Below are 26,588 nucleotides of genomic sequence, written 5' to 3'. Positions count from 1 at the left end.
AAAAAAAGGTCGCGTGTCCGAATAGTGAAAACACAAGAACGGTTAATGAAATGCAACGAAAAAATACAGTAAAAAAGATTATAAATCGTGCCATCCAGGCATTATTGAACCCGCGCTCTTTCCAAGCTGACCAAGTATTTACAACTCTTCGATGTGTAAGTATTATCCAAAGTGGATGACAAAAGCTCCAGGACGTCGAAAAACACTTACAATGTCTGACGTCCACGTTGATCACGATTATTTACGAACGTGATTGCTAGTGGGTGAATTATTAATTTGATATATTTAGGGAAAATATATGTATATTTTGGGTCCGTAGTCATGTGACTAACGAGCACCTGCGCTGGTCCAATCCCATGGTGCTTGCTGGCGCGCGCGGTGTTAGTTTTAGTTTGTGTATGAGAATTCTAAGTAAAGTCATATCGATCTGGCAGTCATGGCCGCTTCATTAGGACCTGTTTTATTTGCTTATATCGTTTTAGTATTTCAAGTTACACATAGGATATGCATGATGCAGTGCAATCCCATGCCAGGGCCAGGTTTGTATAGGCAGATTGAGATTTTTGGGAGATGTTTTGATGTTGATGCGAGCCATCGTTTGTTGGCTCTGCAAGCGTGGCAACGGACAGCTTCAAACTTGTTCGTGTTTTGAGCTTATTCTTTGGCAGTTTTGGATAAGATCTTTACTCACGAGGATTGCTGGGTTTCTATAGGCATGTACCACGGGGATGTCGGAGATCTTCGCTTCTCTGGAAGCCACGTGGAGGTGAGGTTTCGTTTTACAAGAATACACTGACTATGGTTTCGGTTGAACATTCATGTTTAATGCAGCGTATACAGGAGTTTTACTTATCCCAGAATCTCAATTTATTTCCTCCTGCCTGCTTGTCCTAAATGCACTCTATCATATGTTTTAAAATGATGGTAAATAATCTAATGTTTATGTGTAAACTGTGCCTCAAATCCACTAAGTAATTGAAGTCTGGCACAAAGTAAACGAAAACTTGCCTGAACCTATGTTAGCTATATTTAAGCTTACTAGTACATGTTTATTAAACCAATAAAACCAGAATTCAAGTATTTCAGTTACTGAACACAGGATTTTCTAACTGGTTTGTGTTTAATGATTTGTCGTTTTTTTTTTTTCATTTCCGTAGAGTGGATCTGTACGTGAAAGAAGGTAAGGATAAATTAGTTGTCAGATGAGATTGAAGGGTGGGTTGTCGAATTATTTACGGGAACCCTTTCTTTGAACCAACACTACTATTGTACGTACTCACAGATAAAACACTGCATCTAAGCTAATAATTATCAAAATATCAGCTCAAATATCTACCTCACTATTTAATGGCATAACATATTTGAGGAGTATTGTTAATTCAAATATACCACCAAACTTAACAAGAAAACAAATGTGCTTTTCTGCCTTAATTCTTTGATCAATTGTCTTGTTTTGCACAAAGGGATTTTCTGTGTCGCAACGATCGGTTGACTATACGATCGATCCAAGCTCCTAAAAGTCTGAAAATACATCAAGTTGATTAAATAGAGGATTGAATACTTACAGTGGGCTGAAGGTTATTCCCTTTAACTATTTTTTGAAGCTGAGTTGTATTATTTTGTGACTTGAGAAAGGCAGTCTTGGGAATGATGTAACCTGTTCTCGAAATTTAAAACGGAAATTGAATTTCATCTATTTCTCTCTACCTTGAAAGGCTAAAACGGTGCTTCCCCCTTTTTAAAACGGATTTGAAATTGTGTTCTACTGAAGGATTTAAAGAAAAAAATCGCCACCTGATTTTATTTATTTTATTCAAGCTCGTCACGGATTGTTGGTCATAAACGAATGTTAACTGCACACATATTTGGTCTGTCATTGTCATTAATACCAACATGTACGAGTATTTAAATCCCCAAAACGATATGTACTTTAAGTTACCCCTCAAATTTATAATCTCAATTTAAGACCCTAACTAATTCCTGCTATTTTTTCCCCTATGAATTTCAGAGATGGGCTAAATACTAGACAGATACGTTTTGACCCTTCATATCTGGATTTTAACGAGCAGTGAGTATTTGAGTAAACGCATATCAAAATCCTTATTTTTTTACTGACTTTTTATCTATCTGTCAACTATCTACTGTTTTTGTATAAGGTATATCTTTAGATTTAATCCCAAATTTATTGATCACTAATAAATTGGTGTTTGGTAAAAAAAATTGCCCACAAATTATTATATGTTTATGCCTCAAAAATCATTATCTTACGGTAGTTATGAGAAAAATTTTGACTTTTTAGATTCCTCAATCATTTAAGATTAGTGTATTTTGGCGCCGAGTGTATTCATTTGTCAATATTTCGTCTGCATGACTTGTGCTATAAGTATATTGTCAAGGTGTTGTTGCTAAAATTATCTTCGCCAGCACGCATTGCTTATGACACAAATGATTGAACATTTTAAAATGTCACTTCATTTCGAAGTTGGCGTTGGATACTTGTATTATTTCCTTATTGTTAATATGTAATACTATAGTCTTATAACGAATTCTTGCGAAACTTTCTGCAAACAGGTTGTTTCATTGTGTTCTAACCTTAGTCATTGTGCATGGATTATTTCCTTGTATTGTATTTCCACTATTGAAGCCCTTTTTTGTTAATTTTGAATATTAAGAAAAGAAACCATTGTATTTTGTTGATGTGCACAAATCTGTATAATTTTTTTTGTAAAAATTTCAAAATTTATAGAAAAGTTTAACATATTCAATTCAATAAGAAATTATGCCTCTACTCCTCAACAATAAAACCTTTTAGTGTCAGATAACAGAAGTATTGCAAGCATAGTCTTGTTTACTTATCACGATTAAAATAAATCATGATTATTCAAGGTAGTATACTCAAGGTTTCCTTTCAGTGAACGAGAGATCAAGTAGTTTTCAAGTTATAGTGAGTTATTCATGCATCAAAAAATTTCACTTTCAAAAATTAAAGCAAAAAGGGAGATGAAAGAACCCCCAGAGTGTAGGATATAGCGCTATTATTTTTCTAGTTGGTGCAAAGTGTTATGTCCTCTAATTAACTTCCAAATAAGGGAATATTTATTGTTTAAATTGTAGTCTGTAGTTCCTTATGACAGGTTTGGTTGAAGTTGATTTGCTTCTAATATTAAAGCTTGTTTCATTATGTTTCAAAATTTCGTAATTTGAGAATCAATTTTTTTTAAATTCAAAATTTTTTTCTTCGTGATGAATAAAGATATTGTCACATTTTATTTTGTAACTTGTATAGAATTCCAAACTATACAGTTCTAATGTATTCCAGAACTAAATATATAATTTAATTCATCCTCATATTTCATTTATGAGTCAAAATTGTTAAGATTTCTACTTGAAAAAGTCTTAACTTTTTATTATGTACTTGCAGTATAAGATTTACAATTATTCTAAAAAATAACTGCTTCAAAACCTTAATCCTTCCATATTATTTCTTCCCATCTTTTCTTGTTTCTTTTGGTTGTAATTGCTTGTAAGTTGTAATACCTTCTTGGTTGATGCTATTATTTAAATTATTCAAATTATATAATTCAGGTCCAATCCTAATTATTATTATTATTATTATTATTATTATTATTAGCAGTAAAAATGTATCCAAAAAGAATATTTTTATTTCTTCTCTTCCAGTTAATTTGATATTTTATTTCCTTTTTGATTTTTTTTTTTACAAATTTTGTTTTGCTAAGTTAGGAAGTCTAGAAGTCTGTAGACAGATGTTCTAGCGATGCTTTGAATTTATGTTTATAGATATAACATATATACATGTTTGTATCTTCATGTGTGTGCAGATCTATGCAACATAATATTTTGATGTTAATAATAAAAAAATTTAGATGCAATAAAGCAGTCTTTATGTGTAACAATATTTAAAGATGTACAAAAACTTGTTGTACTTTGGTTGCCATAGCTACCATTAAGATCATAGAAAGTACATATAAACTAATATATGAACTTAGATAAATGTAGGTTGTTTTTTTGAGGTCATTTTAATAGATATATAGTGACATTAAGTATTTTCTTTCTATCTTCAGGTCAGTAGGAATGCCAAGAATTAAAACTGTAACAATAATAAATCCAAATACAGAACAGAGTCTACATCTACAATCTATATCTGGAAGCACAGTACATTTTCATGCTTCTTTTTTCCAGGCAAAAGTAAGTTCCAATATCTAGTAAACATAAAACAAATTGCTCAAAATATTTATGTTTTTATGCGTGGTGTATGTAGAGATAATCATATTATCATAATAGGAACATAGTAGCACCAATGGAATAAGACATTACAAATATGCCAAAAAAAATTTCATTCTACTGATGATGGCATTTGATAATGCTGAAACATATCTAGATTAAATTTTTCCCGTATTTTGAAATGTCTTTGTCTTTTTTTTGTCTAATTTGTTCATTACAAAATAATGGTAAAATTTACAATTTCCAGTTTACTGTGAAGGGGTACTATGGTATCATGTCAACTGATATGGTTTTTATTCACGGCTTTATCACATTGATATTGTTATTTATTTTCGCTTTTATTTGTTACAGATAGTACAGCCACTAGGAAATACAACATTTGAAATAGTTTTCCTTGCAAGATTAGTAGGAAATGTAGAAAATACTTTATTTATTCACACCTCCAAAGGAGTTTATCCATATCAGGTTAGCAAGATTATAATGCTACATGCATTTCTTTTCATTGATTTTCATTGCTTATTGATGAATTAATCTCATTAGAGTGCAAAAAATTAATCCGTGAAACACTAATTGCTAAATAGTACAAAATAGTGCTAATTAAACAATAGAAAACAATAGAATTTGCATGAAATTGTGCTATTTAGTATTACTAAAGTTTCATGGTTATATTTGCACTCTATTGCAAGATGATGCTAAATTAAAAAAAGAACAGACTAAAAGTTGTGAAAAAATATGCCCTTCTATTACAGCTATGTAATTTTCTTTGCTATATTTCTTTCTTTTTCATTGCTATTTCTTATCTTTTTGGCCAATAATTAATGTTTAATTGAATAGCAATTGAGGATTATGTGACTATCGTTGTACTAGATGCTGTAATTGTTTTAGCTCACGAAACAAATTATTCAGTCAAAATAAAACATAAGAAAGGTGTCTTCTACCATGCATGTTTTCACAGGTCAAGTAAGATCTCTCATGCACATGCAATGGCTTTTTTGTTGAATAAGAGAAAATAAGAAATTATATGGATAATTTTTTTCCTATTTTCTGTTTTAGGTCTTTGGTGTTGGAGTGCCTAATCCATACAGATTAAGACCATTCCTGGGTGCAAGAGTACCCGTCAATTTTTCATTCACGTCATTAATTAATATGCACAATCCATTTAACAGTCCAATACAGGTAAAAGCTACAGGAGGAAAAGTGTCACTATCATTAATTTTATTTTTGGTTAAAAAGCACTGTTAAAAATTAAAAACCCTAATTAATGATTCAGAAGAATCATTTTGGACCTTTATCAACTTCTCCATTTTCACCACCATTATTTGTTAAACTGGTGAAAATTATAATTTTCAGGTTCTATGCAGGGGTATGGTGCTGGGATTGCATTGATGCAGAAATCATGCACTTGTTGTACAAAATAAAAGAATTTAAAAAAATAAAAAAAATGCATTTTTTAAAATTTCAATGCATTTCAGGACTTCCTCCATCCATGCAAAGAAGTGGTGTAAAGTATTTTGGTCACATCAAAGATGAGAAAAATTGAATATTAATTGAACAATCTTGAGTACCACTCAGGAAGTTTGTTCACTTGTTTTTTTCAGGTAATAGAGATGTATTCAAGTGGAGGAGATCTCCACCTTGAACTTCCTTCAGGGTTAGAGGAAGCCCCACAAAAACACTGGGTGTGTAATGTAATATGTATATAGGTGTATTTAATGTAAATTTATGTACAATTGCGTGTATTTATAGATATAGATATATGTTTTGTGTTTATGTATATATGTACAGATGTTTGTACATTGTTATATACTAAAGTCAAATTAATAATTGTAATTTTTTGGTTGGATTGAGTTGTGTTGTACTGCCAAAATCGAAATTGTGTTGCTAAAAGCAGTATTGTTTTAACTGCTTAAATTGATTTAATAAAATTTATCCATGACTTGAAGAGTCCAAGTATCTTAATGTCTCATGATCATTTTCTACAGGAAATTCCTCCATACGAAACAAAAGCCTTAATGAGAGTCAGCTTTGAAGGGCGTTCACCAAATAACCACACAGCTTTCATACGCATTAAAACAAGTAATGCTACGCCTGTTACAGAGTTTTTAATTCTTCCTGTGGAAGTCGAAGTTACAGCAGGTACATGTCAGATTAATAATTCATACTTTAGTTAAATTTAGACTCCAATGTAGGGGTTTTGCGAGCTGTGTTTGGTTCAGCGAGCAGTGATTCTGAGATGATTATCACTGCTCAAGCGGTTATGCCAAGCCCGAAGCATGAAAGCTAAAAACTGAAAATAAACAGTCTTTGGACTTTGTGGTTTCCAGCATCCTGATTGAATTAGTGTAATGTAAATCCTGGTTACTCTCAGTGTTCTCATTAACTGGGTATCATGGATTCATTTGAATTAGTAAAAGTCTATTCATTTACATGACGAGTTTCTTTAGTTCCAGGTTTATTTCCATCAGTAGATCTCCTTGACTTTGGGACTCTAAGAACCATGGGTAAGTCTTAATATGTCTGACTTGGCAACACATTAGATCAGATCCAGAAAGACTATGAAAACATTATGACAGTTATTTCCATTGTTTTAATTGCTATGCACTGATTGAGTCAACGGTTGAGACAGGCAAATCAGCTTATAGACTATTGTCAATCAATTAAATCGTTAGAGTATGCAAAGGTACATGGGAACAGTTTATTTTGTTGACCGCAGTCTTGTCTAATTTACCTGTCATGGCTCTTGCCTTGACAGTGGCAACTGATAATGAACCACAAGATTGCTACTTATAATCCAATCAGAATACTGTTCATGTTCAAAGCACATCACTTGGAATTAGATTGTCCCAAAGGAAGTGTGACATTCAATTTCAGAAAATGTAACAAATAGAGACTATGTACTGTATGATTGGAAATGATTATATTACGATTACCAAATTATCTTACAGATGAACCTAAAGCTGTTGGAGTCTACTTACTTAATTCTGGCCCAAAGCAAGTTCACATATCTGTTAGTAAAACCATTTAAAATAAATAATATAGAATCCCAGAAAAAATCTATATCTCTTCTGCCATCCACCCCTCCCCACCCCTCCCCACCCCTGAGGAGGGTATAGATACTGGCGTGGCAGGATTACATGTAGGTTCTACCATAAACATGTAATTATTGGAGGAGATATGGATATTTTTTGCAATGCACAATTGCTGCAAATATATTTTGAGATATGCAGTAATCACTGGAACCGCTTGTCATTTGAATTTTTTTTCTTCTCTAGTCAATAATAGCAGAGCCAGCAAATAATGCCGTATCTGTCACATTCACTGTAAGTACAAAAGTTTGTATATTCTTTAAGCTCTGTATGTCATAGTTTGAAGATTAAACCATTGAAAAAGGCATATGCTGCTTTACTCGTTGTATGTATCCTTTCTAAATGAAGCTTATTATTATCAATATTATAACTACTACCAGCACCTTTACCATCATATTTTTGACTCTTATTATGTTTTCCCCACAGCCTCTTAATTTAAAGCCAGGAAATAAATATATCAAAGTTGCTACAGTCACATTTTCTGGTAAGCAATACGTTGTCATTGGTATGCAATTTTATTATCTGGAAAATTACAATTCTTACTAAAACCCTTGTCCCAAAAACTACCTTGCCAGTCAGATATTTAAGTTTGCTATGTGGCTCAACAAACTAAGTTAATAGATATGGTCTTGAAATGATATGATCAAAAAAATTGAATGTATTAGACCTGGAATTATAAATTCAATTTCTTACTTGATTGTTTTTGATTATTTTTGTAGCATATCACGTTAAGCGCAGCAGACAAAGTAATGGGAAAATACAAATTAAAACAAACAGCAAAACAGCACTTAAACTAGAGCTACCTTACCAAGCCAATGTATTACAAGGGTAAGACTATATCTAGAATAAGTGTTTGCCTATTGTCTTGCCTTCCTTGCTTTGTCCCTTTGTTCCTTATTCTCTATTTTTTCTCTTTCTTTTTCTTCTTTCTATTTCTATCGCTCCCATTTCCTTTCCTTTCTTTTCATTTTTTCCATTCATTTTCTCTTTCTTTTTTCCTCATATTCTATTTTTCTACATTTTTCTCTTTTACTTCCTTCTGTCGTGACAGATCACACACAATATTTTGTTGTTTTCTCGATTTATTTGAGACACAGTTTTATCACATACTCTCCTCTCTCCGCGTTGCATCTGACCCTCTCACAACACTCACCCACCCCAAAAATCTCCTCTCAAGTTTCAATACTCTCAGATTACATAATGATTACATAACTCGCTACTGACACTCACGACACTCTCCCCCTATTTGATCCTGAAAGGAACAAATATAACGTTAATTAACAATATCTTGTAAAATTAATATAAATGGTCAAATGCTAAATGTTCAAGAGAATTATAAGTTCAATGTCCAAGTTCGATTATAAGTTTTGTTCTTCTGCTTGCACGATTTCCTTGACTCGTTGTCTTGCTGCTTGAGCTGCCGTTCTTGGGCGAAACTCTCTAGCTATAGGGTTCAACCGCAATGGAGTGCTTGGTTGTCTATCACGAGACAACTCCATGGGGCACAGCTGCTGAGGCGCTCGCTCAAGGTACGATTTTCCCGCTCTCAGCCTCACCGCTCTTACTACTCCATCTCTACCCTTGATCAGCTTCTCAACGATCCCTATGCTCCACCTGCCCCGATTCCGCTCGTCACCTTGGATTAACACCACGTCTCCGATCTTTAGTCGTAGCTCCTTGGAATTGTGCTTGAGATTATGTCGTTCCCTCAAACATCGTACGTACTCCTTGGTCCAGCATGACCACAGAACATCCTTGCATCGGCGTAGGTACTTTGCTCGTTTTCTTAAATCTATGCTTTCGACTGACTCAGCTTCCACCTCTGGGATGAAGTTGGGCTGCCCACATATCATCAAGTTTGGTGTTAATACAGGCAGCTGCACGTCATCTTCGACGTACGCAAGGGGCCGGTTGTTGATCGCTATCTCTACATCTAACATCACTTCTTCCAGCTCTTTCCACTTAAGGACTGCTCTTCCCACTGCCTTATACAATGCTTGTTTAACGATGCCCACTAACCTCTCAAACTGCCCACCCCACCATGGGGCTCTACTTAGGTTGAACTGCGACACTATGGATTGATGTGCTAGGTAGTTTTGGGCCTTCTCATCTTCCATGATCTTTCGCAGCCACCACTCCGCTCCGACAAAACTCCTCCCATTATCTGAGTATATCTTGCAGGGTCTTCCTCGACGAGCTATGAACCGCTTCAAAGCTGTGATGAATCCCTCTGTACTCTGGTCGGACAGCAACTCGATATGTACGGCTCTTGTTAGACTGCAGGTGAAAAGAAGGATATACGCCTTACCATCCCTCTTAGTTGTCATCTTGTACATTATGGGTCCAGCGTAGTCCACGCCCACCGTTTGGAATGGAACTGATCCCTCTGTTCGGTCTGTTGGTAGGTTTCCAGGTGGGGGCCTCTGGAATGCTGTTGTGTGGAACCTTTTACAACCATAGCACTTGTTTACTACTCCTTTTGTCAGGTACCTCAGCTGTGGAATCCAGTAAGTTTGTCTAACAAATGACATAGTTAGACCCACTCCCCCGTGCAGGGTCAGGAGATGGGCATCTTGGACCATCCTTTCTGCCAACAGTGTCCTTGGGGGAATGTAGGTTGGATAGCTTCCCTGGATTCTTCCTCGGCATTCGTAGACCCCATCCGGGTTCTTTTGTAGGTTGAGCCGAAGTTGGTCTTCCTTGAACCTTTCTGTTTGGCTGTACCTTTCTTGTTCTCTCCTTATCCACCATTTGTCTTGAAACTGTGTTTCTTTAGCTTTCAGAGGCCCAGACACTCGCTCGGTTCTTTTCAGACGACTGTTCTTCGCGAACCGCCGAATCCAAGTGGTTATACGGACGGCCTTCCAATAGGAATGTTTCTTTAACATTTCGTCCATCTCGTCCTCGGTGACGACAGCTGCTCCAAACACTTCTCTCGTCTGCTTTGACTCAGTCTCAGTCTCCTCGCTTGGTTCTAGAGTTTTGTCCTTAGGCCACTGATCTTTCTGAGTTAACCAGTCTGGTCCCTTCTTCCACGTTGGGTCAAGTCTTTCAGGACTGCATCCACGGCTTCCAATATCGGCTGGGTTGTCTTCGGTACCAACATGTCTCCAAGTGATGTAGCACTTAGCGTTAATCTTGTTGACTCTGTTAGTGACAAACTGCTTATAGGAACCTTTGCCCTTGATCCAGTAGAGAGCGACTGTACTGTCAAGCCATCCGTAGACTGACTTTACTGGAAGATCTTGTAGAGCTGTTCTCACATTGTCCACCAGGTTGGCTGCCATGTGTGCAGAAACAAGTTCCAACCTCGGGATTGTAAGACTCTTCTTTGCTAGACGGGCTTTCCCGCATACCAATCCACTGAAGGTACCAGAGTTCTGAGAAACAACTGCATACACCACCGCTGATGTACCTTGTCCACTTGTGTCTCCAAAAACGTGGAGGTCAATCGACTGGATAGGCTCTTGAAAGACTGCTAAGCTGCGAGGTGTCTCAGCTCTCTCTGGCAGGTTGCTAGCGAATTTGAGCCATCGCTTCACCATTTCACCAGATAGTTTCTCGTCCCATGCCTTCTGTTGATCACACACCTCTCGGTAGATAAGTTTGCCCACAAGGGTTACTGGTGCTACCACACCCAAGGGGTCGTAGATCGAGGCAAGGAACCTCAACATCTCTCTTTTAGTCGTGTCTTGAGGTCTCTCTGGGAACGTCACTGCGATGGTGTCCTTTTCCTTGTTCCAAGTCAATCCTAAGACCTTGGTCTCTCCTGGTTTTACTCCCAGCTGCTGCTTTGCAAAGCTCTGACTTTCGCCTTTCTGATGGCCATCTTCCTCTTCCAGCATTGGATCGTTAGAGTGCCACTTGTGCAGCTCAAAACCCGCTTCGCCAAAGATGGATTTCGTGGTCTCTTTCAACTCTGCGACTTCGTGTGAGGTTTCTCCCCCTGTAATTATGTCGTCTACATAAAGACTTCTCTTGATTTCTTGTACTTCCCTGGGATACTTGTCTTCGAGGCTATCAAGATGCCGCTGTAGTGTACCTGCAAGAAGAAAGAGAGACTGCACAAGACCAAACATTGCTCTCGTAAATCTCAGAACGGTGACGGCGTCAGGATTTCCGTCTTTGATCCAGTGGAATCGCAGAACGTCTCTGTCTTCGTGGCGTATGCGAACTTGCAGAAAGGCTTGCTTGATGTCCCCGGCTAATGCAACGGGCTTGAACCGACTTCTCACGAGGACGTTCCACAGTAGATTCTGGAGAGGGGGACCGGTCTCTAAGCACTCGTTTAACGAGGGACTGCTTTCGGTTTCTTTGGCTGATGCGTCATAGACTACCCTCACTTTCGTAGTCTCGGCTGTTTCTCTTACTACCGGCTTATGTGGAATATAGAACTCCTTTGCCGCTGGAGTTTCAGGAACCGCTTCTACAATTCCTTGACGTAGCTGATCTTGGATCACGTCATCATACTTCTCCATCAGATCTGGATTCTTCTGAAGTTTCTTTAGCAGGTTTTGAAGACGCTTTATGCTTCCTTTCTCGTTGCTTGGAAGGGTGTCGTGGTTCTGTTTCCATAGCAACCCTGTTTCATACCACCCTTCTTGGTTGCGGCTCAGTTGCTCCTTGAACTCTTCGTAAACTAAGCTCTGATCACCTTCTGGTCTGTCTTCAAGTCCCAAGACGTCGATATTACAAAGCTGCTCGTAGTCTGCTAGAGATGAACGTGCAAAAAGCATGTTTCCGAGGGCCATTTCTTTACCCGGTGACATAATTGTCCATCCTAGAGCGGTACGCTCAGCAACTGGCTCTCCGGAACGTCCCAGCCTTGGCTTTTCTTCAGTTTTAATGCGTGAGTACTCGCTTGCACCAAGAATCAGGTGTACAGGCAACTCGCTCTTTGTGTCGTCATCCTCCATGATGACCCCTTTCAGGTGGCTGTAGCTTTTGATAATCTCAGCGTACCTTGGGTTTGGTAGCATAAGAAGGGCTCCCTTGTCAACTTTACTCACAAGTGTTGACATCTCGAACTTTCCATCGATGCCTTGCACCTTCACGTTGTAAACATCTATACGTTGAGTTGTTGAGTGCATCATCATATCAATTCTCTTGTATTCACTACGCAAAGGCCGTTTGTTAAGGCGCTCGAGCAGTGCAGCTGACGCGTACGAGCTGCCTGCCCCAGTGTCTAGTAGCGCTCTGCATTTTATGCCATCTACAAGGACCACGACTACAGGATAAGTCACGCTACCCTCCCCAGCCGCTATCAACATGTTCGATCCGGGCTGTTTGTCGCAGATAGACGTGTGATGCTTGCCCTCACACCTTTGGCACTTGTGCTTGCTGCGACAATCTGCCGCTCTATGCTTTGCGCCAGTACAATTGAAGCACAGCTTCTTTGCAGCTAAGGATTTCTTTCTCTCTTGGACACCTTTCACCTGATCACAATCTACAGGCTTGTGTTGACCCGACTCACAATAGACACATGTGATAATCTTGCTCGTTTCTTCCTTAGTTTGAAATACCCTTTCTCGCTTTTGAGGTGACTTCCGTAAACCGTGCTCAGGTGTAGGGATAGGCGCCTTACGGTCGAGGGTTATAGGGTTGCGCTCACACCACTTGTGCAAGGATTCTACTAGTTGAGGAAAACCCCACTCTTGCCAGTTATCATCTAATCTTACTAAATCTGCTCTAATGCCTGGAAGTTTATCCAGTGTAAGCCTCACATATCCATTTATCTCCTTAAGTTTACCCATAGTCTCCAGTACTTGAACATGAGCAACCAAATTCTCATAGAACTCATGGATTTTGGAGGGCCCATTCCCTGGAATAACCGGCAATGAAATGATACACTGCATGTGCGCATTTGATACCTCACTTGGTTTCCCATATTTGGATTTCAGCACGCTCTTGGCCCGTTCATACCCCTCTGTTGTGTAAGGGAGACCGTCTATCAAGCCCCTGACCTTGGGAATAATTAACTCTTTGAGATATGAAAACTTAGTGACTTGGCTAACCTCTGACTTGTCGATTTCTGTTTCAAATTGACTCCAAAACCGCATCCAGTCGAGATGAGTTCCCTGGGAAGGCGTTATGACCAGCTTAGGTAGCTTGGCACGGCTAAAACTCCCTGGCTTAGACGAGGAATCTGTAACCTCTTTGTATTGTTTCTCCATCTCGAACTGACGCTGTAATTTGACCTCCTGTAGCTTCAATTCATCTTCGAAAACACGCTGGCGTTTTTCTTGCTCAATTTTCTCCTTTTCTTTGCTCTCTACTTCGGTCACTTCGTTCTTGATAGTTTTAAATTCCTTCTCATACTTACTAAGCTTAGCTTCGAGCTCCTCCGTCCACTTTCTAACCTCGTTTGGCTCCCAATCACCTTCGATCTTTATCTCTTGTATTTGGAGTTTAATTTCGTGAATTTTGTCTATACTCCTCTCCAATGCTTTCGCCTGCCTATCCATCGCTTTCACATCCCCTTCTTGAACAATTCTTGCTGTATCTTCGGAGGTGAAAGCTAACAGCTTTAATTTGCCTTCTATGAATTTATCCAACTTCGCCAATGTCTCCATGTTTGTTTACTCCCGGGGTTTACTTGATTAATCCTTGGCTTGATTCGGCTCAAAACTCACGATCTCTGACATCCGTTGGCTTGATAAACTCGCAGTCACCTAAGTCCGTGTCCTGGCAGGGTCGCCACTTTGTGTCGTGACAGATCACACACAATATTTTGTTGTTTTCTCGATTTATTTGAGACACAGTTTTATCACATACTCTCCTCTCTCCGCGTTGCATCTGACCCTCTCACAACACTCACCCACCCCAAAAATCTCCTCTCAAGTTTCAATACTCTCAGATTACATAATGATTACATAACTCGCTACTGACACTCACGACACTTCCTTCCTGCCACTTCTATTCTTTTCTTTCCTTTTATTTTCTTTATAACTTTATTTCCTCTTTATTTTTTTCATTCTGAAGATATTTGAAATATTTTGTTTTTTTTATTTTCTAGTGTTTGTCCCATTACATCATTACTTGATAATATCAATCTGTCCTTTGATGTTTCAATCAATGCTCTTTTTAACTTCAGAAATAAATTTATCAGTAATTAACAAAAACAGTGATATTAGGTATTAGCATACCATAAATGATCATTATATGGCAATTTCCATATGAGACATGTGCAGCACAGCTGCATAGCTTAATCAATGAGAAACTGAGTTTAAAAAGTCAGACAAGTTAGACAATTTAATAGCTGAAAAAAGAAAGAAAGAAAAAATAAATATGAAAATAACTTTAATTCTAACTTGATAATATTTTCTTTCAGGACTATTGCATACTCTGTGAGCAAAACAAGATTCTATGTGGGCAAGCCACCGTTTGTACCTGTCATTCGGGAATTACCAATCACTAATACTTTTGCATTTACCATGGTGATATATGATGCAGCATTCCCTCCTGAAGTGGAAAGCCTCTTCTCAGTATGTAGAATTGTGATTTTTTTTTGTAATATTAAGATCTTTGGTCTAACAGAGATGCTGCCTCAAATTAACTGCCAGAGCGTGAAGCATGGAGTGTGGTTAAGACAAGATATGAATCTCTATGATGCTAGGGTAACAAAAGTACAAATTAAATAGTACAAACTTTTTTTTTTATTTTTCTGTTATCCTTGCCGCATCCCAGATAATTTTGAGAGGGATCTATAATCCAATTTAAAGTAACGTTAATCTGTCAGTTGTTGATATCCTTTTGTTTCTTTTCTTCCAGATTATTAACTTTACCAAACCAGCCATGATATCCCCTCAAAAGACTTCAACTCCATTTTATGTGCAGTTCCTGGCTAACGGTTCTGATACAGCTTTTTCTACCATATTACGAGTCTATACTAATGCATCAATATTCACTATACCTATACACTGTTATGATGGCAAAGTCAAGGTAAAATCACTCTCTAAGTGATAATAAAGCCCTTTTTGCAAATGACACTATCATGTTCATTGCATACAGTTTTTATCAAACGTTCAAATTTTAAATGGAACATTGTGCAGCAATCAAATTCAAGGTTCAGCCAACTCACGGATTAAATTGGAATTTAGTAATTCAGGTTTTTTGGAAGGGAGGAAAACCAGGAGAAAGGCCCTTAAAGCAAAGGAGCGAACTAACAAATTCGACTCATGTTGGATGGCAAGTCAGGAATCAAACCTGAGACCCCAGAGGTGAGAGGCAAATGCAATACCATTGACCTTGATTCCCCTCACAAATTTACAGTCATGCAAACAAACAAATACTGAAGCAAAAAACCCCACAAAACAAGGACTAATTTGTTTTGTTTTGTTTTAGTATATTATTGATGGTCTTGAGGAAGACATAGTTGATTATGGAACAGTAGGAACAAGAGAAAAGAGAACGAAATTATTAAAAATTTATAATACCAATCCTGTAGAGGTATGTTGTACATGATAAGTGGTTTGACATGCAGTTATCCTAATTTGTTCATCATACAATAATGTACAGCCTATTACATGATGATGTTGATGTGATGGTGGTGGTGTTGATGATGATGATGATGACTTTGTTCATCATACAATAATGTGCAGCCTATTGGATGATGATGTTGCTATGATGATGGTGGTGGTGGTGGTGATGATGAATTTGTTCATCATACAATAATGTACAGCCTGGATGATGATGTTGATGTGATGATGGTGGTGGTGGTGATGATGATTATGTAATGGTGATGATGATGATTTTGATGACAACGTGATGGTAATATCATGGTATTGTGTTGATGATTATGACGGGATGGTGTTGTGTTGATGATGACGAGGGGATGGTGTTGTGTTGATGATGATGATGACATGATGGTAATGAAAATGGTTTTGATGACAATGTGATGGCAATATGATGGTGGTGGTATTGTTATGTGATGGTAATGATGATGATGGCAATAATACATTCCTCTTCATTTCTAGGTGACAATATCCAAAATAACATGTAATGTAGACTTTGCCTCAGTAAAATTACTTGATGTACGACTAAATGGTAGTAAAAATAATAACAACAATACTTCATCTTCTAAAGTCAATGAATTAAGAAAAAGTGAACACGTCAAGGTAAGAAGAATCAAGGGAACTATTTCCACTTTTAATCATAGTGAGCTTCATTGTTTTTTCATCAGTGGAGGTTATACGGGGGGGGGGGGGGGGTTGAGGGAAACAGGGCATGGAATTAATCAAGACCTCTGTTTGAGCTTTGGGACTAGCTTATGAAAAAATTCTGCTGAAATTCTTTGGCAAGCTACTTCAGCTATTTCAGGTCAGTAAAGGAAGGGATGGGCGATAGTGTGGTCCAAACCATAGAGAGGGGCTAAGTAACACCATTTCAGCTAATGGGAGCTAGCTGCACCTAACACAATATTTATTGTCATGTTAAGATTTTGCTGTTAAGTTAAAAATTTGTCAGTCTCTATTTTGTAGTGAATGAGCTGCTCAACATGTCAGTGATGTTAGCAGACTAATGCATATTAATGCATAATAATGATGGTTGGTTTGCAATCCTACAGGTTCCTATTAAGCCTAATCACGTAGCTTTTTACGATGTTGAGTTAACAGTACCTGCGAAAGAGGGAAGGTATTCTGGTGAATTTGAAATCACCACAAACTTTGAGGTAAGTGTTTAGTTCTGTAACTTGGTAAATAACCAGGGGTAGGAGTCTCCCTATCTTTTCACAATGTTAAATGCTGTAGCTGTAGCTCGATCATCAATATGGTGAGTATAATAACTCATAACATTTTTCGTCTTTATCATTTCAGGTTCTTCATGTTCCTATTTATTTCAAGGCAATGGAGGGCAAAGTATCTCCATCTCCTCAAGTTATAACATTTGAACCCTGTTTTCCTGTAAGTAAGCATCATTTGCTTGTGTACCAATTGGCATATATAACTTAAAAAACTCAAGCATAGAGATTAGCAAACCCTGGAAGTTATTTCTTACCCAAGTTGGACCAGCTCTCACTTATAGAAGACCACATTCTGTTCCATTCTTGCAACTATCTTTGAACTAATAAGATTTTTTAATTTTTTTTCAGGGTCGTATAGAGAGTCAAACTCTTTCTCTAACAAGTACATTCTCACATCCTGTCAAGCTTTTGTCTGTCATCCCTCATCCAGCAGATCCAAGATTTACATTTGTTGAAAACTCAACAGCACCTTCAGATTCTATATCACACAAACTTTATAGAGTAGGTCTTGATAGATTTATGCTTTATTCTTTCATTGGCGACCACACAATCAGCTTAAAGGGAAAATTAAAGTACTTAAATGCCAGCAAGCATTGGGACTGGACAAAATGTAGTTCAATACCTGGACCTGGTTGTACAAAGGGTGGATAGCACTATTCAATAGATAAATCCTCATCCAGTAGATAAGATGGTGTCATTATCCAATAAATTCATCTACTGTATAAGATTTATCCTTGGGATAACGCTATCCACTCTTCATACAACCAGACCCAGGTGATTGGTTCACTGCTAAAACCATTTGAGTGTCATTGCCTGGTATGACTCTTTGGGTCAGTACCCACCCTCACACTATCCTGTAATATTGTAATGGAGAAAGCTAGATGCTTTGATTGGAAAAAATATCCCACTCATACCCAGGCGTTCAACAGGAAGCCTGAGTAATAAGTCTTATTTTTTTACTTATAGTATACTCTGCAAAATTACTTGATTCTGATTGGACAAGAAGAGGACAATTAAATCTCAAATGTACTCTGAAGTGTCCCAATTAAGTTGCTAAATTTTGTTGAGCGTATTAGAAACAAAAAATTGTGCAATCTTCTCATATGATTTGGAATTTATAGATACTTGTAATGTTTTGAAAGTTTCCAAATTAAACTCGCCTGAAGGCTCATCCAATTTTGAAAACTTTGGAAACATCACTTGTACCTATGAATTCCGAATCTTACTCAAGATCATGTGATTTGCTATACTAATACATACTAACTAAGATTAATACAAGTAACAGTCATTGTTTTTACTAATACCTACTAATAATAATTTTGTCCATCCTCAGGTTGGTAGTATCCATTTTGATCCTTCTAAAGGATGTAAAAGTCAGTGTTACGCTGGTCTTGGTACAGGGACTTCAGGTAGACAACCCTTTATTGCACTTGTTACTATGGTTACGCCTGAGAACACAGCTGTAATCCAGTAATGTTATAGCAACTTATTGGAATTGCCACCAACGTGATGGCAACTGATAGATTTTTTGTTTCTATCAGGATCAAAATGGCTAAGTACGCTCACCCTACCTCCAGATGTCATAGACCTGGAAATACAATATGTAGAAAAGTTGCAAAGAATATATGATTCAATGAAACGAGCTGGCTCAACAGGGTAAGTCACATGTCATCTAAACAGACACTGTTTTTCGGGGCACAAGAAAACAAGGCCTTTTTTAGCCTAGAGCGGTTTTTGTACTGATTACAGCATGTGCACGGTACTGTATTCTGTGACATTGAAAAGACTTTCCATCATCTTCCAGTAATATATCCAATCACAATGCATTGTCATAGCTATGACTACAGTATGACTACCAAATTGCTATAATATTGTTTCCCACTCCTACTAAAACTGCTTCAACTTTGTTTCTTTGGACATTTGCTGAGCAGAATACAAGTTATAGCCTTCGCACAGCCCAACTTGACTCTGGTTAATACAGAAGGACTTAACGTCCGTTAATTCAGCTGTATGCAGGCTATACAGTGCTCTGCTTGATTAGTCCCTCTGTTCTATTTCTTCTTTCAACATAGCTTCATTAAAGCCTTTTTTATATTTTCCACAGAATCGAGGCTACGTTCAACATCAACACAGATTTAGCCCAAGGAATCAGTCTGACAGCACGAGCATCTTTAACATGGCCATCCTTAGCTCCTGTCAAACCCATCAAATTCCCTTTGACACATATTGGCAATTATTCACTGAAGCATTTTAGTATAGAAAACCCAGCGGATGTTCCTGTAGTTGTTCAGATAGTTTCTTTATCCACATATCCAAAATCACAAGGATTATTAGATATTATAGCAGATAGGTAAGAATATTCAGTCACTAAAATAAAGACTATTTTGGGGTTTAATAAAAACAAACAGAATAGAACCAAAACAGAACACGGAGAGTCAAGGGAGAAAGGGAATAATGCCTGCACAGGGTAGCGCCTACAGTGTCCTTGTGTACATCCAAAAGCACTGATGGATTGGTTAGCTAGAGGGGCAAGGAGTGGTGTAAAACTGTCTTGCAGCATATTACTAATACTGGTCTTAATCGTTCATTACAGATTCGATACCGATGCATTTATGGTTCACGGTGAAAAGGTATTCTCTTTACCAAGTGTAAATTCCCAGAAGGTTAGTATAGGGTGGGAGCGTTCCTTCAAAGTCATCCACTTTTGCATCTGCCATTTTACTTGAAAGCTGCCGTAACATACCTGTTTCTTCTCCACCACCTTACTTTATTATGTGAGACCAAGACATTGGATGTGCACTGATGCCCAAATTCAAATTTTCAGCAGAAAAGTGGTGAATCAATTTTAGCTGGTTAACAATCTCAATTAATAAATCTCCATTTTTTTCTTTCAGACAAACAGCACAAGTAAATCATTAACAGGTGTAACGCCAGCCATCAGTGGTACTCTTGGCGTTACACCAGCTCCTAATACACATGTCACGGTACTCAATCCTCGCTCTAAAATCCAAATACCAGTAAAGTTTCTCCCCGTAGATGATAGAATCCGATCTTCAATCATTATTATTCGTAATAACCTGACTGTGCTAGATGCTGTGACTGTGCAAGGTCAAGGGGCACGTGGAGAGTTCATGTTGAATTCCAAGAAACCTGGTCTGCAGAGTATGCTGTTATTTGAGCTGCGGGCAAGCCATTTGTCAGAATGCCACAGTAAGTATCAATCAACTTTTAGCTGTTTTTTTTGGATATTCATGGAGAGGCCTTGATTTCAAACACCTACTTCATCACAAGGACAATTCCGCTCATGCCATTGAAAGGCATGGTAATCACTAACATTCACAGATGCTTGCATTCCTTGAATGACAGCCATTTTTGTGAGCGCATGCTGCTTAATGAATTTTTTTCACTTAATTCTTACTCTATGGATTTTTTCCCAGAAACGCCACCTCGCTCCAGAGCACAGCCACTCTTGTCTGTCAAGAAGGTACTAACAGCTACAAATCCTGGACAGTTAGCAATCTTTGTCAGTTCACTAAGTATAGACGGTTATGAGTGTGAAGGCTATGGATTCAAAATACTCAACTGCAAGTCATTTATCTTGAATCCTAACTCTTCCAGGAAAATAGAAATTGCGTAAGTATTTAAAAGTAGTATAAATTAGGGGAGGGGTTTCTTTTTACTGCCGTCATTAGCCATACTTGGCTCTTCTGTGAAGTTTACTCCACATGGACTACAACTACATTCATTTTTTGCGACATTAAAACTCCCATATATAATTCAGTCTATCACTGGCCCTGTGGTCTAAGCATGAACTCCACAAAGCATGAACTCCACTGCACTGCCATAGAAGCGCATGCCACACAATAGATCCATTTATCGGGGGTATAATGTTTTCCCATTTCACACCACATGTCATTCTCTAGAGTATCATTTCTTTGTTGAATGGTTGCATATGAGAAGGCAAATGAATATGGACACAACTCAAACAAAGAATCTTATTCTCAAGGGAATGACACGTGGTCTGAAATGGGAAAGCATAACCCCAAGGAAAAAAGGTCTATTAGACAGTATACCATGCAAAAGAAATTTCCCATTTTCTCATAATCATAACATATTTTGTTTTCATTCAGTTTTACTCCAGATTTCACCATGTCACGCGTCACACGTCACCTAGAAGTCAGAAGCACCTTTGGTCCAGTGATGGAATTCACCCTAGTAGCGACAATACCTCCCCACCTACTCCCCCTGTGTGCATCAGCTATAGGCCTTACTTCATGGGAGCCGTACTTACAGATAGTCACAAGCTTTGTCATGTGTTTGATGTTCATCTTAGTTGTGGTTTATGCTTATGCAGAAGCTCGTAACATATTAGGCAGTCCGATACCCAGTACGACGAGTTTGTTGCTAATGAGTTACAAGGAGCCGGAGCAAGTCTTTGATCTTAATGCCATCGCGAGAGATAATTCCAAGTAAGTAGACATTCCATTATGTTGGGCATATCTAAGTTATATGATGCAACAGACATGTTTGATGAAAACAGGTTTGAACCATGAACCAAATAGACCTCCTCAGCTTAGATGTAATGTTTGCCCATTTCAGACCACCTTTCATGTATTGGTCTGAAATAAAAATCTAAGTTATATGATGCAACAGACATGTTTGATGAAAACAGGTTTGAACCATGAACCAAATAGACCTCGTCAGCTTAGGTGTAATGTTCGCCATTTCAGACCACCTTTCATTTATTGGTCTGAAATAGGAAAACATTATGCCCGAGCCAAGGAGGTCTATACTGTGCACGTTTTGGACCAGGTCCTGATGCGACCAATATCTCTACACAAACAACCTGTAGGTAGGAGACACCTAATAACTAGCAAAGAACACTAGAAGGCTAGTGCGTAGGGGGCAAGGGGAAAAGATAAAACTGTGAGAACCACTGGCGCCCGGCCCTGCCCCGCCCTCTTTCTGGTAAAAAGTCAAAAAGTGATTGGTCCCTAAGCTAACAATTTTGAAACATATTTCTGTCTTTATGCACAGTTCAAGTAAAGATGACCGGCAGACTACTATCAGAAAAAAACGAGGAATCAAAGACAGAACTGAAGAACGACCTTCTAACACAGAATCCACCATTACAGGGACGACTAATGTGCCTAGTTCTACCAATAACAATATCAATAAAAACACAAGACAAGATGTTGTACGAAACAGGAGCCCAAAACCTGATATGGCAGGAAAACAGTCCAATGATGCATCTAGAAAACCATCACCTTCATCCCATGATAGTAAAACACGGAACACCCAAGATAGAGGGGCAAAATATTCAGATTCTTATGGCAGTGTGAGTAAAAGATCAAGTGAATATAATCGTGGTTATGAGCGAGACTACAAGACACCTGTAGCTCAGATTGAGGAGCTGAAACAATCGATCGCTAGTGTACAGGAAATGGAGACAGAAAACTGCTCATACTTTGTTGATAGCTGTAAAAGGGAATTCAAGGACGTGAAATCTAAGTCAAAGAAGAAGGCCAAGGCTTTGAATAAACGTGAGGACAAGGATTCTAGATCAAGGATTAAGGAGAGGGGTGGTTTTAGACAGTCTGGTGAGGACGAAGGTGGCTGCTCTGATGATAGTGGAAGTGAACCAATGCTGGATAAAATGACCTTGGATGTAAGAATGGACCAACTGAATGAAAACAGACAGCAAAGACGAGGCAGTTTTCCAAATGACTCAAGCAACTCAACACCAAGGGAACCAGTGATCAGAAGTAACAGTACACAGGACAACAAGAGCAGAGCTCGTAAAAACCAAGTATCTCTAACCGGAAACGATGTCACATACAAAGGGAAGAAAAATGACAACCAGGCAGGTGGGAAGTCGAAGGCGTTGGACTTGGCATTTAAGTCTAAGGATCGCATTACTGCTCTTCAGATGGAATCACATGATCTTGGACCCACTTCCCCTCATGCTATCGCTGCTGCAGTCATGTCACAACTGGAAAAGAGTCTCCAAACATCTTCCAATGATAACAGTTATGAAGAGGATGAAGGAAAGAAGAGGGCATTTACCAAAATGATAGGATCCACCAATCACCTGACAGACTCTCCCCCATCCATCTCCCCCACGAACCTCAGTGGAAGCAGCCGCAGTAGTAGCTACAGCAGTATTGTTAGTGATGGCTCGTCCTCTGGAAGTGATCAAGGAAAAGGTTCTATTGCTCAGGCATTGAAGCAAAGGCTGAAACCCTTAAGATCCATGCCACTGGGAGACCAAAGTCATTTGTATGATGGAGGTCGCCAAGGTAACTAGCACATATACTACAAACTGATAATGATTAGTGGGTACTTGTTTAGGAATGCTTGGGTTAGACACTGTGTAGAAAAGTTTGGAACTGTAATTACGTTCCGTACCTTAGTCCCTCATCAGAGTATAAAAGGCTTTCTACCATAGGGGAAGTTGAGGGTGGATCTGAGAAAAATCACTTTGCTATGGCATATAGACACTGGAACCCCTCTGCCAATGCAATACTGCCTATACATCTAATACCCACATTAATTTTTATTTCAGCCCAACCAGTTGGTTTTCGTAAGACAAAACCTTCTCATGCTTTTACATTGTCTGCAACAAAGAACAGTCCCTGGTCAACATCAGCAGATTCTGCTCTTGCTCCTGGTTCTTCCAGCCCTTCTCTACAACATGCCTCAATGTCCCAGTTCAGCCCCATACCAAGTAGCTCTCTTTTCGAAAGCACTCCCTTCAACACAATGAGCATTGCATCTGGTGATTTGGGAAATTCACCACAGGGATCCCAGGATAGCCAACGTCTTCCTCGTGATTTCAGCGTCTTTGGCGTTTCTGATGCATCAGAGGATGCTAGGGCTCATCCAAGTATTTGGTCCAGCAAGCCAAATGACAACCACTTTGGTAATCCTCAGAGCCTTTTTAGTTCTGGTCCAGCTGATGAGACGTTCCAGGGAAAGCCTGTACGCTGCCCTAACAACTGGGTCAACTTTCTGGACAATGCTGAGACAAGCCCTACACCTCTTAATTTCAAGAGCGTAGCAGAGATATGGGATTCTGGTAGCACCCCAGCCAGTGATGGATGGTCATATTGTGGTCCACCACACCAACCTGATACAAGAGGAACACCTGCAGAGTCTGAGGCTGACCCTGTGGACACCTTGTTTAGAGCAGGCCCAAGCTGGGCTTCCACGCCAGATAACCAGGAAGGAACACCTTTCATTGCACAAGAAACTTGGGGCCCAGCCCAGGTTTCAAGCATTTGGAGCGAGCAATATGGATCTATCCCAAGCTCTACCACTATGCCAGCTACTAGTGACTCTCTTACCTTCCAATCAATGGCTCCACATCAAGGGGTTGATTCTCCCGAGCCCGACTCCCCTGGGGGTACTTTTGATGCTATGAGTGGATTCAGTTCACCAGAGATTTGGAAGCAACAGCCTTGGTCCTCTGGAAAGTATTGAGAAAAACTGACTTGGTTGTTACTAGTGATGATGTGTGTCACCATGGAAATGGCATGTACTTTAGAGTTTAAACTGCTTGGTTGTAGAGATATAGTCCTGACAGATTGCTTCAACTATTGAAAATAACCCAAAATTAGCTTTTCAAACATTTAATATTTTATAGAATTTATTTATCACTTGGGCTAAGCCAGCTTTTTTATGTGAAAAATCTCTACAACAAAACCCTTTTTTCAGAAATCCTATTGTTGTAGCCGTAACTGGGGTGATGTTTGTCTCTGCAATGTTTGCAACTTTACAGAAACGTGCTTTATGCCTTTTTCATAATCATAGGACAACCCATAACTTAGTTTTTCTTCAAATAACTGGATTAAATTGCCCTATTTCACTATGACGTCACATCAAAACAATCTATTGTTTAAACGCAAAGGATCACGGTTGTCGGAGGGGGTCAAATCAAGGCAAACTAACCGAAAATTGTTCTAAATCCCGTATCACTCCACAAAGAGAAGTAGAATAGCCAGCAAACGCTCAGAATCTTTTTCAGTACATATTAACACAAGTCATATTATATCTGAAAACCAGGCCATTTTAGATTAAACTGCCTCACTAGGAGCAAATTTTATTGAATTTTCTATTGGATTTGGCGATTCTATCCCCCACATAAACAAGCAGTGATGTCATAGTGAAATAGGGCAATTGTTTTAAAGTATGTCAGGGCTACACAAAATACCATAAACTTGCCTTTCTAATTCCAGAAAAATATTATCCAAAGGAAAATTATTGAGTTCATAGTTAATTTTGTGGAGAATAAATTTTGTGGTTCGCTTTTTTGTAATAACACTCTTTTTTTAAGTTCGGTTTTTTTATATAATTGTGTACGATTTTGCAACAGGATTTTCTATGATTCTGAATAGATTTTTTTAATTACTCTGCAATTGAATATGGCATGTTTTATAAGTGCAGGTAATTTATTTGAATGCTTTGCGTCTGTCGAGGACTTTTCATAATTATGGTATCTTGTTCTTTTTTTAGTATTAATTTCTTTTACTTCTGGCTATGGAAAATGCTTAAAAAAGTAAAAAAATTTTCATTTTATAATCAAAAATCAATTATGTTGAAGTAGCCAAAGTACATCAATGCTTTGAAAAAAATAACTAGAAAAGGTATTTAGGGTTATTTATCATAGGTAATTGTCAAATGAAGTAAAATTATTAATATGTTCAAAAATCAGAGATAGTTATATGATTCAGGAAAAAAAACATCTTAAAGACTGAGCAGGAAAACTGGAATGAGCTACAGGTACAACTACACTATGAGAAAAATGTTGAAAATCTAGATTTACTGTGTTCTAACTCCATCAAAAGTAAAGACAGTCAGCACTATTTATATAAAGAGAAAAGCTGTTAGAATATTGGAAATATTATTTATTTGTCCTTTGTGAGCTGAGGCCTGAAGGACTTAGTGAAAATCTTGTTTGTTTCACTGGCCGTGGCAGTGTGTTGTCCATTTTGTTTGCAACGAGTGACCTTAGAACCAGAAATTAAATGTCACGGTTTTGTATAAATACAGGATTTTATATGACTTGTTGGAAATAAAGGTTTTGTAGATCACAAGTATATCTTGTACCACCAGTGTTGCTTTACTTTTTTTGGGAGGTGAAAAGCTGTTCATTTTCGTGAAGGAAAAGGGCAGAGCAAGGAAATAGTAGGATGCTCATAGCCTACATTAGAGTAATTTTATTTGGCCCATGAAAAAGAATTTTAATGACTAGCAAGGGGAATGATTTAATTGGTTTACCTGTAGACTATTTAGTTAGTACTAGTCAATAATGAACAAAAGAAAACAAAGGAGTTAGAGTCTACTACTAGGAATAAATAAAGTCACTCTACTAGACAGTCAAAGCAAAACAAGAAAACAATGAAACTGGTGTCTACTTTATGTATCATGCTTTAGGGTCTACTAATGTGTATTAGCCTAATATTTTTTTCACCGGTTTAGTGACTTTACTTCACTATTTTTTCATGGGCCAAGTAATC

The 26,588-nt window shown here is 38.1% G+C and overlaps 3 protein-coding genes and 1 long non-coding RNA gene across 5 annotated transcripts; 1 reads left to right on the top strand and 3 right to left on the bottom strand.

The window, feature by feature from the left end:
- Positions 1-136: 136 nt before the first annotated feature.
- On the top strand, positions 137-26,168 carry LOC116288472 (transmembrane protein 131). Of its 2 annotated transcripts, XM_089038718.1 has the most exons (31): positions 137-155; positions 483-539; positions 714-766; positions 1,158-1,180; positions 2,009-2,068; positions 4,083-4,206; positions 4,594-4,707; positions 5,296-5,418; positions 5,841-5,921; positions 6,225-6,378; positions 6,687-6,743; positions 7,188-7,249; positions 7,515-7,562; positions 7,755-7,812; positions 8,048-8,156; positions 14,659-14,812; positions 15,099-15,269; positions 15,672-15,776; positions 16,304-16,444; positions 16,894-16,998; positions 17,144-17,230; positions 17,419-17,571; positions 18,404-18,479; positions 18,612-18,726; positions 19,175-19,420; positions 19,664-19,733; positions 19,965-20,280; positions 20,508-20,703; positions 21,201-21,539; positions 22,108-23,369; positions 23,636-26,168. In XM_089038718.1, exons 1-31 carry the CDS (start codon positions 152-154, stop codon positions 24,550-24,552), a joined length of 5,580 nt encoding a protein of 1,859 aa, XP_088894844.1. In that variant the 5' UTR covers positions 137-151; the 3' UTR covers positions 24,553-26,168. The 2 variants fall into 2 exon arrangements, with proteins under 2 accessions (XP_088894844.1, XP_088894843.1); XM_089038717.1 differs by lacking the exon at positions 137-155 and having other exon boundaries at positions 384-539.
- Positions 442-1,754, bottom strand: LOC148905935 (uncharacterized). The gene is made up of 2 exons (XR_016121510.1): positions 1,566-1,754; positions 442-1,164 (listed from the first exon to the last, which is right to left on the bottom strand). It is a non-coding gene; the product is annotated as an uncharacterized LOC148905935 (long non-coding RNA).
- LOC148905934 (uncharacterized) lies at positions 8,363-9,953 on the bottom strand. The gene has a single exon (XM_089039359.1). It carries the CDS (start codon positions 9,908-9,910, stop codon positions 8,687-8,689), a length of 1,224 nt encoding a protein of 407 aa, XP_088895485.1. The 5' UTR covers positions 9,911-9,953; the 3' UTR covers positions 8,363-8,686.
- Positions 9,953-13,900, bottom strand: LOC116299689 (uncharacterized; the record flags this gene model as incomplete). Its single annotated transcript, XM_031708406.2, has 1 exon — positions 9,953-13,900. A coding segment is annotated over exon 1 (3,948 nt), but the record flags the coding sequence as incomplete, so codon positions are not given.
- Positions 26,169-26,588: the final 420 nt, after the last annotated feature.

Source organism: Actinia tenebrosa, unplaced genomic scaffold, assembly GCF_029948245.1.
Source record: "Actinia tenebrosa isolate PJP-AT-01 unplaced genomic scaffold, QUT_ActTen_1.0 PGA_scaffold6__47_contigs__length_16458017, whole genome shotgun sequence".
Taxonomy (NCBI): domain Eukaryota; kingdom Metazoa; phylum Cnidaria; class Anthozoa; order Actiniaria; family Actiniidae; genus Actinia; species Actinia tenebrosa.
Note: the sequence above shows the minus strand (reverse complement) of the source record. Positions and strands in the feature narration are given on the sequence as shown.

What these genes read in the sequence shown, in the direction of transcription:
- LOC116288472 (XM_089038717.1), top strand. Translation starts at nt 437, where the DNA reads ATGGCCGCTTCATTAGGACCTGTTTTATTTGCTTATATCGTTTTAGTA. An exon ending in TGCTACAGTCACATTTTCTG is followed by an intron (nt 7,813 to 8,047) that starts GTAAGCAATACG and finishes TTATTTTTGTAG; the next exon opens with CATATCACGTTAAGCGCAGC. An exon ending in TATCACACAAACTTTATAGA is followed by an intron (nt 17,572 to 18,403) that starts GTAGGTCTTGAT and finishes GTCCATCCTCAG; the next exon opens with GTTGGTAGTATCCATTTTGA.
- LOC148905934 (XM_089039359.1), bottom strand. Translation starts at nt 9,910, where the DNA reads ATGGTCCAAGATGCCCATCTCCTGACCCTGCACGGGGGAGTGGGTCTA.